This window comes from Mastigoproctus giganteus, chromosome 1, assembly GCF_048544385.1.
Source record: "Mastigoproctus giganteus isolate SK-2022 chromosome 1, ASM4854438v1, whole genome shotgun sequence".
NCBI lineage: Eukaryota > Metazoa > Arthropoda > Arachnida > Uropygi > Thelyphonidae > Mastigoproctus > Mastigoproctus giganteus.
In genome coordinates, this window is record NC_143575.1 from 254,525,644 (window position 1) to 254,544,997 (window position 19,354).

Consider the following 19,354-nt stretch of genomic DNA (forward strand, 5'->3'; position numbering starts at 1 on the left):
ATGTCCAAGTTTGCAGGTGATACAAAGGTTGGCAGGGTTGTTAAGGACACCACTGACGCTATGCTGCTGCAACAGGATCTGGAAAGGTTGAACAGATGGGCTGAGAGGTGGCAAATGAAGTTTAACATTGACAAATGTAAAGTACTACATATGGGAAACAGTAACCCCAGAGCAACGTATCAACTCTGCGGTACTACACTGACAGTGGTGGTGAATGAAAAGGACCTGGGGGTAATTGTGCAGGCAGATATGAAGTTCTCTGAGCAGTGCAGACGAGCTGCAAGAGTAGCTCGTGGTGTCTTGTCAATGATATACAGGAATTTTTCTAGCAGGGATAAGGAGGTGATTATTCCCTTGTATAAGGCAATGGTTAGGCCACATCTTGAGTACTGTATACAGGTCTGGAGGCCTCATTTCAAGAATGATGTAGAGCTGCTGGAACGGGTACAGAGAAGGGCAACAAGATTAGTGAATGGAACAAACTGTTGCTCTTACGAAGAAAGGCTTAAGTTTTGCAAATTACAGAGTCTGGAGACTAGGCACCGGCGAGGTGATCTGATAGAGGTGTATAAGGCTTTGAATGGTTTGAGCATGCTCAATGCCAATGGGATTCTTCCTCTTGCTCAGAATAATCACCTCAGAGGGCATAAATTCAAATTGAGGAAGGACAGATGTCAGATAGATGTGCGGAAATTTGCCTTTGGCCAGCGGGTGGTTGGTTGATGGAACCGACTTCCATCACTTGTTGTTGACGTTGATAGCCTAAACAAATTTAAGGCTCAACTGGACAGGTATTTCGAGCTAACGGAGGGGTGAAATGGGAGTGGTGTGTGTTTTTTTTTTTTTTTTTTTTTTTGGCTGATGCTGAATAAGCTTGCTTTCTTGCATCATATGCCTCTGCTAATGCTAAAGTAGGCATCCCTAAAGAGGTCAGTGTAGACGAGTGCCACCAAGCAAAGTATGGGGGGTTAGGCAGGCAGGAAGGAGAGGAGACAGAGATCCGTCTCCTCCCTCCCCTGCCTGGGGATGGGGTTTTAAAGGGAACCAGGTTAGAGTACCCAGTTCAGATCGCTAATGGCATGTTGGCAGCAAAGCCGCAGAAGAATGTCTTTGTCGGTGTCATGTCCAAGGAGTGTCGAATCCAGTATGAAGGTCAAGCTGCCCATCCCGCTCTGGGGGTGGGATATGTTAGCTGGCAGTGGGGAACCCACCAGGTGAGGGGTTGGGAGACACACACATTTACTTCATTCATAATCCGCATTCTCACTCTACTTGCATTCTTTTTTTTTTTAATTTTATTTTCTTTTTTTTTATATATATATATATATATATTTTTTTTTTATTTTATTTTATTTTTTTTTTATTTGTAATACTTTTTTCTTATTTTATAATTTTTTTTTCCCAAGTTTTATATATATATATATTTTTTTTTTTTTTTTCACTCAACGCATTCATCTTTTTTTCACACACCAGGAGGGGATGCAATGATATGTAGTGTAAATTTAAATACTAATTAAAACTAGGGTTAGTGTGTACTTAACTGTAACATTTATAGTTTGTGTTCTTTTTCTCACACGCTTACACTTTTATTCATTCTTCTAGCTCACATCTGTTCTATAGCTGTCTTTCCTCAATTTGAATTAGTCTCCTCAGGTGATTAATCTGGGCAAGAAGAAGAATCCCATCAGCATTGAGCTTGCTCAAACCATTCAAGGCCTTATGCACCTCAATCAGATCAACTCACAGGTGCCTAGTCTCCAGACACTGCAATTTACACAACTTAAGCCTTTCTTTGTAAGAGCAACCCTTCGTTCCATTCACCAATCTCATTGCCCTTCTCTGTACTCGTTCCAGCAGCTCTCACATTCTTCCTAAAATGAGTCATCCTGCCATCCTCTCTAATAATTTGTCTAATTCTTCCCTTAACTTTTGATTTACTTTTATAGAGTTCAATAAAACACTTTATATATTTTTTTATTTCTGAGCAGCCAAAAGCTATAAATTAATAAGTATTTAATATTGTTTCAATCATAAGAACACAAATTTGACTTATATGATTGCAAGTATGCTTTTTTTTTTTGCTTTTTTTTCTTTTTAGAGTCCGTAGTCGAACAAAGGACCCTGATAATGTCACTTGGTTGTCTGTCTGTCCATCTGTCACAGCATTGTATCTGTGGAACCACTCAACCTATTGTTTTGAAATTTTGCATGGGTTTGTACATCATATGGGCCAAAATAACGCCATATTAATTGTTGTTGACAAAAATTTGTCTGAGAAATGGAAGGGGGACAAAAAAAGTTGTCGACAACCTATAGCTTATTATACACCATGGAAAGAGCTCACCGAGTAGGTTTAAAATATAATTTTTAAATATTTTTAAAATTAAAAATGGTGGCACCAGGCAGAAAAATGTGAGTAATTTTCGTGTCCCCTCTCTATTCTCATTGCTAATGAAGCTAAAAATTTAAAAGTCACATTCGATGCTTATCTAGGGATGCTTAGTTATTTGATGCTTATCTAGGGAAAACTATTCTGATTGAAATTTATCATTTACTTTTTGTGTTAAAATTAAAAAAAAACAATTTTTTATTGCATTTCGATAGTGTGCTTCTTTGTACTAAGTAACTCTCCTTTTGATGACAAAAAGGTTGCTAAATAGTTAGTTAATAATTCTATAAAGATCATTTATAAATTTTGTGATGAGAAGTATTTTTTAACAATTTTCAAAGCTGGAGTTTTCCCAGCAAGGAGGTACTCAAAGAGCCAATGTTGAGGCGGTGGTAGTGGGGAGGCGCCTATGTGGAGTCTTGCATGACCCTCACCTGCCAGCTGCTTCTCCTCCAAGACTTTAATCGCTTCTCCAGGAAGAATTCGAGTCACTCCTCCCACCCTTGTCATTCACAAAAACTGGAAAGACTCAAATAGACAACATTTTCATTATTTCCTCAGTTTTAGACCAAGTTTCCTCAGTTTCCAGAGTACTAGAAACTTTTTTTCAGCTACCATGAAGCTCTCTATTTGAGATACTACCCTAATGACCATTCGTGACTACGGACCCTTCATTTTGAGTGCCCGGCATTCAGTAGTTGACCGATTTATTTTTGTTTTCCGTGTTTTCTAGGAATTATTGGCAAAGAAGGAAGACAGGCAGTAAGATGCAGTGATTTTGCTTTTGCCAAGTTTCGTTTCTTACGTCGTGTGTTGCTTGTTCATGGTCAGTTCTATTATGTCCGTGTGGCAACTCTTGTGCAATATTTCTTTTACAAGGTAATATTTTATGTTATCTCCTCAATTCATATGCAAGTTTTATTGCTAAGAGTGAATGTGCTAACTCAAGATATTGATGATAAAATTTTTCAATTTTCTACTTGTCATAAATGTAATAAATTGATTAGAATTATTATTAATATCTTCTAATTTTCTTCATCAATATATAGAGGAAATCCAAATTGTAATATCCATAATATATTTTTATATAAAATTAAGTTTGAACATGTATAAACCATGTACAAACTTCATTTTTAAGCATTTTTATAAAGATATGTAGGGTGTTTATCTTTCTCCTTATATCCACAGCCAATATATAACAATATTGGCTGTGGAAACATTTTGGTTTTTAGTCAGGTAAACTAAAATTAGTGAATTCTGCTTTCCTGAAATTCTGAGTAGTATATTCTGAAATTTGCTTGTTTATTGTTAGCACCTTCATACCAGGTTGTGTATGTAGTTGAAGAGGATGATGTGCTTTTAAGAATGCCATTTCTAGCTGTAGTCTAGTTTGTGTGCTTGCGCACACACACACCTGTAAAATTTAATATAATGTTTTTATGTGGTGCTTAATCAACCCCCACATGACAACAGTAACATGCCTTAAAGATGGAGGAATAATCTTTAGTAAAAAATTTACTCTTTAAAAACATAATCCTTTGTGTGGGGGGGATTATAATACTCCAAAGCACTTTCAATGTCTACTATTAAAACTGATTATAAGAGTAACCTCTATTCTCTAAATATAAAATATATAATGTAAAAATTTACAGGGCATATACCCTTAATTAGACTTAATTGAACATAACAGGTGAATAATAAAAATAATTGCGTGTGTACCCTGTGTGTACACATAAAAGATATTTTATGTGTAAACATCTTTGACGACACCTACTAAATTTCGAACAGCTAGAACCGAAATCATGAATGACGTTTATATGCTCATGCCCACTACCTACTCCGTCGAATCTATGTTAATGATAAATAGGATACACATGCCCCCTCTGCTTACTATACTGAATCAACATTTGGAAGAGGTTAGGGCAATAGCCTAATTACCCATCTGATTGTGGCCACTTGTTGAATAGAAAAGACAGTATCCACACATAATATGCTATCGAAACTATGACTTAGCTCAGGATCTCAATGATGAAATATGTCAAGCTCAGGATCTCAATGTCAGAGATGAAATATGTCAAGATCTATGACAACAATGAAGAGTTCATACTAGATTGGTAAATTGCATGAATCAGACGGATATTTGCAAAACAATTTAAATATGAAAGACAGTGTGTCAAGACAACGAAGATGATGACTCAGACAAAGCATGCAGTAATGACCTGCATATCCTTGTAATGTGACTGCAAGAAGAAGACCACTTTCGAAAATTTTACAATCATCCAAACAGCGAGATGAATGACGATCTAAAGCTCACCACACTCAACAAACTCAGCGCAATTACAAAGGAATGCTAAAACTTGATGACCAATGAGGACTTCTGCAACTTAATGAGAATGGCCAATGACAAGCAAAAGATTCTACTCATACTAATTTGGAGTCTGTTATCTCCCAATCACGAACCGATTCAAATATTCTTGACCGACCCAGATGGTTGTGGAAAAACTTATGATTTGCCTCTTGATATAAATATACAACCGCTTCAGTAATACAGAAGGGTACTGTGACGCCTACATTACATGCACTTCAAATGGTAAGGCAGAATGTAAAGAATGATCTTGGATGTGCACAGAGTTGGTTTTTTTATGAAAATCCCAAATAAGAGAGGTATTAGAACCTATAGTACTTAGTACTTGGGTTGAAGGTTCAGAAGACGAAAGATATTTGTTGACATTAGACTTGAACTTCTGTAGACTGTAATTTTCAGGAAATACGTATGAAGGAAAGTTGTTCCAGAAAGTGGCAGTTGAATGAATAAACAAAGAAGATGAAAAGTTGGTTCTGTGAGTTTGAATTTGGACAGTAAATGGATGTTGGCTGGTGACGGCACATGTTCGGACTGTTTTGAAAGAGAGAGAATGGGAATTATAGAAGCCAATTCAGGAGAACAGTGCTTATGGAAGTATCTACAGAAAGGGCATGCAGCAGAAACAGTACGTCTATGAGAAAGCGAGTGGAGACCCTGTTAGAGATGAGTCATTAAATTAACCTGACTGCCCTCTTCTGAATGGAATCTAGAAGCCTGAGAGAAGTTTTGGGGGTACTGCCCCAGATGTGGGCACAATATTCCATGGTAGGGCGCATTTGCAATTTATACATCGTGAAAAGCTGTTTGGAAGAAAAGTAATACCGAGAGCAAAAGAGAAAACCAAGTTTTTAGATGCAGAGGAAGCAATATTTTAATGTGCTTGTGCCAAGAAGAGATTAGAAGTCAGGGTAATCCCCAAAAGATCAATGATGTCAAAAGATATCATTGATCTTTTGGTAGGCAAAATGATATTAAAATATATCATTTTGCCTAGAAATCGGAGTGCCAGCAAAGATAAGCATAGGAGCAGAAGAATATTTTTTGTGAGATATAAGATAAAACTGAGTTTTAGAAGGATTGAAATCAACTAAGTTGTCTTTTCTCCACTGCAAAATTACCTGGAGATCGGCATTTAAGGAATTGGTAGCGGATATTCGAGAAGTTGAAGCTGATTGAGCAGGGCAAGGTTTCTCGAACTAGAAAGTGGAATGCAATGTGCTATCATCGGCAAAACTAAGGATAGGATTTCCAGTCAATGGAAGAATGTCATTAATATACAAGAGGAAAAGAACTGAACCTTAGGGGGACACCAGCATTAGTGGAGTAGTTAGAACACAGAGCCATCTACCACTACCCTCTTGAGGGTGAGCGATCAGAGAGAGAAAACTGGATAACCAGTTACAAAAAACAGTTGGCAAACCATGGAAGCTTCTTTATGGAAGATGGAAGCTTGTTTAGAAGACCTTTATGCTAAGAACGATCGAAAGCCTTTGAGATGTCAAGAGCAACTGCTTGCGTTTCATTGAATTTGTCCATAAATAGGTAACATAAACCAGAATATCGCCAGTGGATCGACACTGATGCAATCCATACTGGTGATCGGACGGAAGTTTTTTGATCAGACGGAAGGTTTCTAGGTAGTTTAAGAGTTGGTGGTTAATTCATTTCACAGCAAAGAACAGGAGTAAGTTCACGAGCACAGGTTTTGAGAGAAGTGGAGAAATACCATCAGGACCTGGAGCTTTCTTAGCATCAAGATTCATCAAAATCCTTTTGACGGAAGACTACAGGACAGGAAGCATTCAATGGGGAGTGTATTGGAAATGGTGGGAGGTGTTATACCAAGATCATTAATACATTAGTTGGAAGAAAAAAGGAATGCTAGCAGGTCATTTTTATCCTTGGCTGAAGTGACAACAACACCATCTGGTTTTGACATAGGTGGGAGCAGAGATGAACAAAAGTTGTGGCCAATAGCTTTGGCAAGAGACCAGAATACGCGGCTACCATTAGGGGAAGAAGCAAGTTTTCTACTCTTAGCCTGTTTTCTACATTTTCAAGTTTTTTTTCAAGTTTTCTATTCTTTGAAAATCTAGTTTGGACTGATTAATAACTGCTTTACAATTGTTGCGAGCTTTGGTGTAGGCAGAATATGAAACTGAAGAATTGGAAACAAGCCAATCGCAATTTGCAACATTCTTCTTGAACTGCCTTAGCACATTTATTGGAATACCAAGGTAAAGAACGAGATTTTAAGGTGTAGTTTGGAATAAGGATTCTGTTCCTACAAGAATAATCTCATGATCTGAGCAAACATTCACATCAGAAGTTTTGAAACGGTCATCCCATTTTTCATTCTTGTAATGCCGGACAACACAAGGTTGGGAATAGCAATGACATAAAGCCTCATTGGAAAAGAGACAATCACCAAGTTGTGATCTGAAGTGCCTAATGGACCACTCACTTCAACCGTGTACTTAGAAGGGTTGTTTGTGAGAAAAAGATCAAGCGTATTGGCTGTATGGTTAGCATTGTCTGGTATTCTGGTAGGTAAATGAACAATTTGTGCGAGGTCTTTAGTAATCTCAAAAGCCTGAGCATCTCGACCACCTGGATCTGTGTAACTAGAGAATGGAAGCCAGCTGGAGTTGCAAACATTAAAAATCACCAAGGAAAATTACCTCACTGTTAGGGAAGTTTGACTGGAGAAAATCAAGTTGCAAAGAGAGGAAGTCAAAGAGCTCCAAGTGATTAGTGGAGTTGGGAGAATGGTAGAGACAACAGATGAATTTGACAGAACGAGGTAGAGAGATTTTAAGCCAGAGAAGATCGAAAAGAGGAGATTCCAAATTACCAAGTCTCTGACAGGGAATATCGGAATGGACATATGCACAAGTACCACCTTTCAGGCGAAAGAAATCATACAGCGAATAATTTGAGCAACTGAGATGAGTAGTAGTTGAATCAGGTGCCTCCGTAGCCAGGTGGGAAGGAGCAGCAGTGTGTAGCACACGCTTCTTGATTAGACCAGGGTTCGAGCCCATCACCACCAAATACGGAGGATGCGGAAAGGTCAGGAATGACCACCGCATATCCCAGAGCAATATGGCCTTAGTTGCTTATGCTCCTAAAAACCAAATAACAATAACAAGTAGTTGAATCAACCGATAACTGAGATTCTGTCAGAAAAAGTACATGGGGTTTGGGAGACTTTAAGTGGAAATGGACATCATTGAGATTATAATTGAGATCACGTATATTTGTGAAATGAACTAGGAAGTGTTTGGGAGGTTTAGATATTTTCGCAGATAAGCTTACTCTATTAGTTTGACAATTCGTGGTGTATTCGATAGTTAGAAAAAGTGGGGGGGGCATGCCGTATGAAGTAATGAAATTTTTGGATATGGCGTACACATGGTAAGAATATACCCAGATCCTTGACATAACATGGCCTCGACAATGTCTGCCCTGCATACACACTACTCGGACTCCCTCCGTTCAGTATCTGGCAGAGTAGAGGTAGCAAGATTATACATAGCTGATCCAGAACCCTCCTAAAGAGTTACCAATAGGTTCGGTCCGGTGTACTAACTAGTGGCCGGCCTGCAAACACTGTTTTAGAACTGAACCCTGGAAATGTAAGGAAGATTGGATCTCACCATGATGTCCATCATAACCTCAAAAGTCATCAGTCATGCTGCATGATGGAAGAGATGGGGAAGGGTTGACCAGAACTTAGCTCTGGAGACTGAACATGGGTTCCACCATTTCAAGCCTCGAATAAGGAAAGTGGTGCTGTTGCACTGGTTGATGAGAGTCATCTACCATCTTGTAGGTTTATATCAGCTCTGAGCACATCCAAGATCACCTGCGCCTCCGTAGCCAGGTGGGAAGGAGCAGCAGTGCGTAGCACATGCTTCTTGATTAGACTGGGGTTCGAGCCCGTCACCACCAAATACGGAGTATGCGGAAAGGTCAAGGAATGACCACCGCATATCTCGGAGCAATATGGCCTTAGTTGCTAATGCTCCTAAAAACCAAATAACAAACAAACAACCAAGATCACCTCCCATGATCCTTTGCCCAATCTCCTCTCCCAGCTCCGTTTTTCTTTGTAATGAAATGGAAATGACGCCATTTCCGCATTGCAAAATCATGACAATTGATTTTGCTACCTTCAAAATTTAGTAGGTGTTGCCAAAGATGTTTACCCATTAAAAAAAAAAAAAAAAAAAAGTATTTTAGCTCACCAAGAGTTGACTTTCTTGAATGAATTTTTGGAAGCAAAAATATCAATACTGTGAAGATTAATTACTTTCATACCATGAAATACCAATATTGCAATTATAAATGTTTTTCACCAACCAATAATAAAATAAAACACGGAAATTAGAATTTGAAAACTGTTTACTATTATATTTAAAATAACTTGGCAACTAAAAAGAATAAAATACATTAAATATAGATATATATATATATATATATATATTATGTGAGGTAAAAGTTAGGTAAGAGTAATAAAAATAAATAATTATTTTGCGTTTCATTTCGCTCTGCATTATTGCCGTACTACTGGCTGATGATTTTATTTAAATATCATATTTATTTTAATTATCAGATATATATATATATACATACATTGAATAAAATGCATTAAAATACCGGGTTAAAAGCGATAAAAACCGACCGTAGCTTTCGAAGGCTCTAGCCTTCTTCCTCAGCGGTGGCTTCCTTGTACTGCTGTGCATCTTAAGTACCAGCAGGTTTACAGTCTGAATCATGTGTTTATTGCCACGTGTTCTCCTATGTACTGGGACCGGAAGCAGCTCGGGAGCGCGTTATATAAAATCGTTCATCCCTTCTGAGGATCGTAGCCTCAAAGAGGGGATGAATCTGCAAACCTTTGTTCCTATTAATATTCTCTGTTGAATTAATCCGCAAACTCTCAAGCCACTTGCGGTCCCAGAACCTATGCACCCGATCAGTGATGATAGCTTCATCTGGGGAGATCTGGTGTTGCTTCTCCCAAAAATGTTCGTCCACGGCGGACTTGCTATAATCTGCATTTCTTATTGCCCTTGTGTGCTCCCCCAGGTATTCTTTGAGTTGTTCTTTTAGTTGCCAAGTTATTTTAAATATAGTAGTAAACATAGTTTTCAAATTATAGTTTCTGTGTTTTATTTTATTATTGGTTGGTGAAAAACATTTATAATTGCAATATGAATTTACCCAACCCCCAGAGGCCTGTTTGAAGAACATGAAATACCAAACTCATAGATCAATGGTTTGCTTTGAGAAGAGGCAAGGAGAATGTGTATTGAAGACAGGAATTTGTGAGGTTTATGCCAAGGAAAGCTAGAAGAATAGGAGAGAAGCAATCTTATACATCAGCTAAAAAAACACTACCCACCTCATCTCTCATCTGTCCATCTCTAAAAATTTATTCAAACTACCCAATTGCACTATGCCAGGTGACAGTTTGTTCCAGCAATCAATTACCCTTTGATTGAAAACAAATCTATCAGCAGCTGACCTTTTTCAGCTTGAGTTTATATCCTCTTGTGTGCATTGTCTGAGAAAGAGTTAGAATATGTCATGAATTAAATGAAACCTGTTGCATAGTGTTGTACTCTCTGTAACGAAATTTGATATACAGTGGAACCCGAATAAGAAGTTTTCCAAGAGACTGGAGGTTTAGAACTTCTTAGAAGGGAAAATGACCTAAGGGTATGAAATATTAACTACACAAATGAAAAGATACACATACGCAAGTTAAAGATCATTTTTAAGTATTATTTCAGAATTTATAAATATTTTACTCTATCTATGGGAAACATTTTTAAACTGAGGATTTCTAATTGCTTAACATTCTGTTCATTAAACTCATTACCAAGTTGGAAGGATGAGCTCCTTTGGAGTTTCAACATACCTTAAAAGGTCACAATTACAATAAGACAGAAAATAATCCATTAAATAATTCTGAATTGATCAGAACTTAGCGGCAAATTCTTCACTGTGCTTCATGTGGTCGAAGCTATTCCAATTATGGATGTCGATGGAAACAGTTGCAATATGTCACTTCCATTATATCCAAATTTTTATACTAAAAAGATTTTAAGGCCGAAAGCATCAGACTACAGAAAATTGACTAATAAAACAAGTTAGTGCATAGCATAATTTTAGTTCGTAGTAAATCACCAAAATAAGTGGCATCATTTTTGTGATATCTCATGTTGTGAATGCCTCACAACGAGGTTGCCCTGATATTGAACTACCTAGCATAAGCAGTGCTTTGACACTGAATAGGCAACACTTCATAGTGGATTCTCAGTGCATAGCACCACCTTTGGGTGGTGGTAGCTGCTGAGAATAAGTAATAGTAGTCTTCTCAGTGGTGAAACATTGCTTATTGGAGGTAGTGCAATCAGGGCAACTCATTGTGAAGGTATTCAGAATATGTGATGTAAAAAATGATGCCATTTCACCTACTTCTGTGGTTTACTATGAACTAAAATGATGCTTGGCAATAACTTGTTCGATTACCAAATGTTTATATTGTTTAATATTTTTTAATATTAAAAATAAAGAATTTCTATATTTAAAAAATGTATTAAGTGAAAAATGTCGTTATAATAATACACTGTGTATTCTTTATCACAAACCTTTAATGCTCGAAAATGTTTTACCCAGGAAACTTCTTACGTGGAAAAATAAATCATTACAATATAAAGAGGTGAAATTTGGACTTAAAAAACCAAACCTAGTACAGGGGAAAACTTCTTATATGGGAATTTCTTATCCAGATTCTACTGTATTTGTTGTATGAAGAAAATTGATAAATTTGATTTGAATTTGTCCAAAAGATATTTCTCAGAAGAAGACCAAATAATGGCCCAGTAGTCAATGGCGGGTAAAATTAGTTGCTTAAAATGAATCACAATAGCAGCATCACTGCTGAAAGCCAGTATAGTCCATTTAATGAGGTCAAAACATCTTTGGGAACAATGTTATTTATGTGAGCTGATGAAGTTCATGCTGCATGAATTGCACAGTGACGTAAAGGTGGTTAACATTCAGTAAGATAGTAACTTAGAATGAGGCACTTTAGAGTGAACAGGGTCAAAAGCTTTGGCAATTTCTAAGATAGACTGGGGCTTAGAGGGGAACAGGCATTCTGTGCGTTATCAGATGCTCAGTATAAAACACTGATGGATTCAATATATTTCTATTTTAGAATATTTAGAAGAAGTCTGGTTGACCTGCCACCCTAAAATCTACTCATGGATACCTCTTTGGTAACCCCTGTTACATCACTTTGGTGGCAATGAACATGTAGAGTGGTTCTCTTCAAGACCTCTGGTCAGCATGAAGAGGAAAAGACCAAACCCTCAGTACTTAATGACAACATGACGAAACAAATGGCCCTCAGTCTCCACAGCTTTCACCCTCCCTTTTACAGCAGTTAGAGGATCAGAGTGGAAGCAGAGGGTGCTAAGAATCACCAGGCTATCATGCATGGAAACTGAACTTGGCCTGTTACAATGTAAGATCGCTCAACAGTGAAGAGAGGATATTAGAGCTGGAAAAGGAATTTGAAAATGTGAATTGGAATATCATCGGCTTGGTTGAAACAAGAAGAAATGAATCACTTATAAGTTTATCAAGTGGAAATCTGCTATGCACCAATGGAAACAGTGAAAGGAGTTGGCTTTTTGGCCTATAAAGAACAATATTTTGGAATTCAAAAGTACATCACCAAGGGTGTCAAGATTACTTGACTTTTGATTTCTTTGATGTACTTTTGATTTCTACGAGGTACAAACTAAAGGTTATAATGATATATGCACCAACATCAAGCCATGATGATGAAGAGGTTGAAGAAATGTATACCAAAATTGAGACTTCTAGATGAACAGAAAACTCACTACACCATCATTATGGGGAACTCCAATGCTAAGGTTGAAAAGAGACAAAATAGCACAGAAAAGGAAACTACAGCAGGCTCTCGATTTACCGGAATCTGATTAACCGCGACCCTTCAAGATTCCAAATTAAAAAAAATCAACCAGAAAACATAAAATTCAAATAATAACTAGAATAGGTATAAACAGATATTTTGCAAGTCGTAAATAGACAACAAGAAGTGGTGTTATAAATTGTCATTGGGAGGTAAATGTGCCTATTATTTTGCAACCCCCACTGTCTTCACACCCACCACTCAAAAAAAAAAAGAAAAAAAAAAAAAAGAAACCAAATGTTTAGTTTGTTTTAGTGCGTCGCATCCATTGTTGTGTTCTGTCGCACTGCAAAAAGACAAATTTTGTTTCGTTATTTGTCAGGGATGTCGATTTTTTTTTTTTTTTTTTTTTTATAGTAAATATATATATATATATATATATATATATATATATATATATATATATATATATATTTTTTTTTTTTTTTTTTTTTTTGTATAAATCGTGAAAATAATGGATAAATGCAAAAGAGTTGCACTTTCAGTTAAACAAAGACTTGAAATTATTCAAAAGTTTGAAAACGTTGCATCTATTAAATCTCTAATGAGCCATTATAACGTTGGTGACCAAACCATACGCAATATTGTAAAAAATAAAGAGAAGCTATTTGATTTAAAATCAACATCGCAAAAAATAAAGGGAAGCATCGTATTGGACACACAAGTAGTACGTGGTAAGTTTTTTATCTATCGCCATATTTTTTACGTAGGTTGCTGAACATTTTTCGATACAGTAAGTCTCCCACTTATGCAACTACAGATTTACATAAATTTGTTTCCACTCGAATTTTTTTATTTTTAGGATTGTAAAATTTAAAACAAAAAATAATAATAATAAGCAATCAATAATGACGATCATGGCACACACAAATTGCACAAGTGAGATCGGAGTAACAAGCAAAAAATTAGGAAAAAAGAGAAGAGAAGACTTACAATTATTTATGGTTTTTTTTTATGACTGAAGATTTCAGTGAAGGGGAAAAACACTTCACCATAATAACGTAAAAACCCACAGAATTCCAGCTATTAGTATTATCGCAAATGCAATAAGATCGAGTTTACTATCCATTTATAATAGATTGTACTAACAGAAAACCCCCAATAAAGCGGAAAGTGCAAATTGTTTTTATTGTTTTTTGTTGACCTCCATAAATGCGCTTTAGTAAAATGTGAGCTCGTGTGGGGTGATAATAGTGAGTTTTCGCCTTAACCCTGTGAAGTTCTTTACAGAAAATTTCATTTTGACCATTATCATGGTGCCAACTAAGAGAATAAATGACAGTGGTACTAGTAAATCTACCAACAAAAAGAAAGCGATCGATTTGGATCAGAAAATTAAAATAATGATGTATGAAAATGGTCAAACATTAACAAGTATCGTGCAGAATTCAGATTTGTCAATAATAATACAGTAGCAATACGTTACTAGATATAAATACGTAAAACTCGACAAAGTAAGAAGTCCTGGAACATAACTCTTAAGTATGTCAGGGACTTCTGTATTTTTGGATTAACTAGGAAATCGATTATCCAGGATTGGTTTTTACCATCTATCCTGGAAAATTGAGAGTGTACTGTATGTGAAATTTTGGAATTGGTGAAAGAGGTGAAAGACTTGTGGAATTTGCAGAATCAAGGAATGTCAGTAATAACACTTTTTTTCAAGAAAAGGGTGAAAAGAAAGTGAACATGGAAGAGCCCAGATGGATTAACAACTAATGAAATTGACTTCATCCTCACTAACATAAGATATATTGTGAATGATGTTACTGTCCTGAACAAGATAAATGCTGGAAGTGATCACAGAATGGTATGATGTACACTTGATATAGATGTAAGAAAAGAAAGGAAAAAACTGACTCAAATAAATAATACAAAGGTTTTTGAGATAACAGAAGATGAGAAAAAGCAGTATGTACTGGAACTTAAGAACAAGTTTAAGCTTCTGAAGTCCTTTCACGACCAAGATATCGATAAGGAATTTTAAAAGTGATAAAACCCAAGAAACCCAAGAAACACTTGTCATGATGAACACCAAAGATGACAAATGAAGAGCAAAATAGACAAAATTGAGTATACTGAGTTATGCAAAGCCATTAGAAAAAGACTCAGAGGACATAAAAAGATTTAACACAAGAAAAGTAGAAAAGGCGTTAAGGGAAAACAAAGGACTTAAATCAGCAATCATGGGTAGTAATACGGAAAGACAAATGATACTGAAACTGAAGAATAGCAGTGGTGTAATTATAAATAGCAGAAGACTACTGTAAAGAATTATGTAAGGAGCAAGGAAATGATACAAGCAGTAGGGAAGAAGAATCGCAAATTAGCAACACATACGACATACCCAATATATCCTTCCTGATGAGGTAGAACACGCACTGAAGAAAATGAAGAATTAGAAAGCCCTGGATAAAGATGAAGTTACTGTACGGTTGTTAAAATTAGGCAGAAGAGACATGACACAGAAACTGGCAAGACTCTTCACAAAATACATTAGGAAAGGAGTGACACCTAAGGAGTGGAACAATGCTATCATAATTTTTCTGCATAAGAAAGGAGACAAATCAGAAATTGGAAATTATAGACCAATTAGCTTGTTGTCCCACACCTACAAGTTGTTCACAAGGGTCATCACAACAGATTAGAAAGAATACTTGATGAGAATCAACCAAAAGAGCAAGCTGGCTTTACGACAGGACAATCAACTATGGTTGATTGTCCTGTCATAATATGTCCTTCATGTAATATCACAGCTAATGGAGAAAGCAAATGAATATAAAACACCATTATGCCTGTCATTTGTGTATTATGAAAAGGCATTTAACTCCATACAGCATAAGGCAATGTTTCTGGCACTGGAAAGATAAGGCATAGATACCCCATACATTATGATTTTGAAGAAAATATATGAGAACGCTACCTTCTTAATTAGACTGGAGAAGGAGAGTAGCAAATTTAAATTGAGAAAGAAGTTCAACAAGGAGACACAATATCTCCAAAGTTGTCTGCTGCCCTTGAGGAAGCTTTCAGAAGATTGGACTGCTTGGAAAAAGGAGTCAGTGTGGTGGAGAGTACCTAAACCATTTACGATTTGCAGATGAAATTGTGATCATAAGCCATGATCCCGAAGAATTAGAGGAAAACCTTAATCAGTTATTCAGAGTTAGTAAGGATTTCTGACTAAAGATGAATATGGCTAAAACAAAAGTAATGATGAACAAGTATGCACACGAGAAGGGATATAATCGTTGATGGAGCAGAAATTGAAAAGGTTTGGACAAGTCATTAGCTGTAACAATGATAAATGGCTGGAAGTTAAGAAAAGAATAAATTTCAGATGGATAGCATTCAGGAAATAGTCATACGCAGAAGCAATATCCCAATTTGTCTGAAACGTAAAATAATGAACCTATGTATACTCCCCACCATGACTTATGGAAGTGAAACTTGGACACTCACCAAAAGAATGGAAGAGAAGCTGAAAACTACACATTGAAGAATGGAACAAATTATATTAGGAATCAGGCTGTTGGATAAGAAGAAGAACACATGGATTAGGCAGCAAACACTACTGTAAGGACATTCTTATCAAAACTAAAGAACTGAAATGGATTTGGGTAAGACACATGGCTCGAAGACCTGAAGACAGATGGACTAAGAAAGTAACAGCATGGTACCCAAGAGGAACTAAAAGAAAACCTGGAAGACAACAATGGAAATGATGAAATTCATGAGTTCTTGGGTAGTAAATGGATTGCCATTGCACAAAACAGAAGTTGCTGGAGAGACCTTCATCCTGCAGTGGATTGAAAATGGCTGATGATGATGAAGAATAGACAGTCAACCCTTATCTAGATTAACATGAGTGAGGTGTTGAAAATAAGGCTAAATTGGAGCAGGTTTTCTACAGGGCATAAACCTGAACTGAAATTTGTGAATAAAAGGGTGGATGTGTATGCGCTTCAAAATGTTGATTGCAGTTTCGCAGACCTTGGCTAAAATGTTAATTGAGATATGTAATAACAGGGATAATATTTATCGCCATAATGTTTGAAAATAGGAACTAAGTTATTGAACACATTCATAATAATAGGAACTAATCTATTTGTATTTAAACAGTATGACTGCTAACCATCAAGACCTGTGGTGACTTTGGCCTTAGAAATAACAGCTAAATATCATAAGGTTGAAGTTAAGAGCTCAGCCTATCCTGTATGTCAAATAGATCAGATCGTGTTATAATGGGGGATTTTATCTTCCCAGATATTGACTGGAACTTGTGGTTTGGTCACTCGCACACTAGCAAGACTTTTGTGGATTTATTTTATGAGTGCTTTCTGAAGAAGCATGTTTGAGAGGCAACTAGAGAGTGTAATACTCTTGATCTGGTTATCAGCAAATTATTATTCGTGCATTAAGAATTTGAAGATAAAGGAACCACTGGGTGGCAGTGATCACAGCGTACTGATGTGGGATTTACTTAAACATATAATTTAACATCAGGGGTAAAGGGAAAGGTTTTTGCTCCTGTAAAGGTGACTACAGTGGTATCAAATTTTTAAATTCTGTACAGTGGGACCAACAGCAAATTCTAAGTGGGAAGCATTCAAGGAACTAGTCATGGAAGCTACTAGGCTTTTCATACTGATTAAGAAATATTGTTCAAGATTTCAAAGCCTTTTCAAAGCTTGTTGGCTTGTCCTCAGTGGCTGGGCAGAATAAGTAACAGTAGTCTTCTCCACTGGTAAATGTTACTTATTCCATGGCAACTCATGAAGTCATTCACAATATGAGATATAACCAAAACAATGCCAATTTAATTAATTAATTTAACTACTTTGGTGGATTGCTATGTTAAAATAATTCTTTTGCACTAACCAATATGTTAGTCGTTCTACATCGTAGCATGACGCTTTTGCCCTTAAATGTTTTATAGTCTATATCACTGCACACCATCAGGCATCTCTTATATTGTGAAGTTATACTTCCTAACTGGGTTGTCACTATTACAAAAACAGGGTACCTGCCCACCCACCGAGGAGAAGCCAACAAGCTTTTAAACTGGTGAAGTGTTACTTATTTGAGCTAGTACAATACCATGGCAACTCATCATGAAAGGCATTCACAATATGAGATATAACCAAAACGATGCCAATTTAATTAATTAATTTAACTACTTTGGTAGATGGCTACGTTAAAATGATGCTTTTCCACTAACCTATATGCTATCCAGTTATATTAAAGGAGACAGCAAAGGAAATAAGCGAACCTTTAGCCATAATAAGGAGAGCATCCTTGGACTTGGCAGAAGTCCCTACAGATCCCCAATTCACAAAGGGGATCTAAGGGTGACACGAGTAATTACAGACCAGTTAGTTTAACTTCTGTTCTGAGGAAAATAATGGAGTCGCTGGTTAAAGATGCATTGCAGGATCATCTAGACAAGAATTTACCCTGATACAGGACTGTAAAATGGGGTTTCTGTTCAAAAATTGTTCATCTTTTTTTTTTATTATATATGGGTTTTCCATAAATTGGGAAAGGGAAAACACATTTTTAATTTCTTGGGAGTAAGACTTGCTTTAATAACTAATTCTAAGAGACATTTAAAAAAAAACTTTATTCCAGTAACAAAACTTGAGAATTTGTAGTTTCATTACTAGTTGAGTAATTAAAGCATGTAGTTCAATGTTCTTTTGTTTTTATTCAGATTAGTTTTGAACTAATATAAAGGAAAGGGAAAAAATTATGAAAAGAAATGCAAAAAATTTTAAACATGAAATATATATTTATCATAGGCAAAAACTGAACCCACAGCCTCTGGACTGATGAACTCTTTCTTTAACTCCTAGAATACAAGGACTGATACTGAGAGGTGAACTACAAGTATTGATAAGGATTTTCTCGGGGATTTCTGAATATTGGTCATACTGCTTAGTCATTTTTTACTTGGCGAACCCCCCTTCATATAATGAAATGTGTGTCCCACATTTCATTATATGAAGGGGACACACATTTCATTAAAATATTGTAAAAACCCACAGAATTCCAGCTATCGGTATTAATTCAAATGCAATAAGATAGAGTTTACTACCCGTTTATAATTAGATGTACAAACAGAAAAGCCCAATAACCACAATTTGCACTTTCAGTAACCCAGAAAGTGCAAATTGTTTTATGGCAGTGACTTCCAGAAATGTGCTTTAGTAAAATGTGAGCTCGCGTGGGGTGATAATGGTGAGTTTTCTCCTTAACCCTGTGAAGTTCTTTACAGAAATTTTCATCTTGACTGTAATCTTAGTACATTTACTAGTGACAGCGAGACTAGTAAATCTATAAAGAAAAGGAAAGCGATTGAGTTGGATTAGAAAATTAAAACATTGACAAGTATTAGCATTAGCATTAGTAGAGGCATATGATGTCTCTACTAATGCTAATGCATTAGTAGAGGCATCATATGCCTCTACTAATGCACATGGAATTCAGTGTAGTATCCATGTACAGTAGCAGAGGCATCATATGCCTCTACTAATGCACATGGAATTCAGCTTTGCCAGTGGTAACAGTGAACCCAATAAAG

The 19,354-nt window shown here is 36.4% G+C and overlaps 1 protein-coding gene across 1 annotated transcript in view; it reads left to right on the forward strand.

Moving 5' to 3' along the window:
- Positions 1-19,354, forward strand: part of LOC150091794 (phospholipid-transporting ATPase IF-like) — a 438,958-nt gene that overhangs the window by 316,018 nt on the left and 103,586 nt on the right. Inside the window, exon 21 of the mRNA XM_090369752.1 lies at positions 3,123-3,268. Coding sequence (XP_090225878.1) covers positions 3,123-3,268 — 146 coding nt within the window. The remainder of the gene's footprint in view (positions 1-3,122; positions 3,269-19,354) is intronic.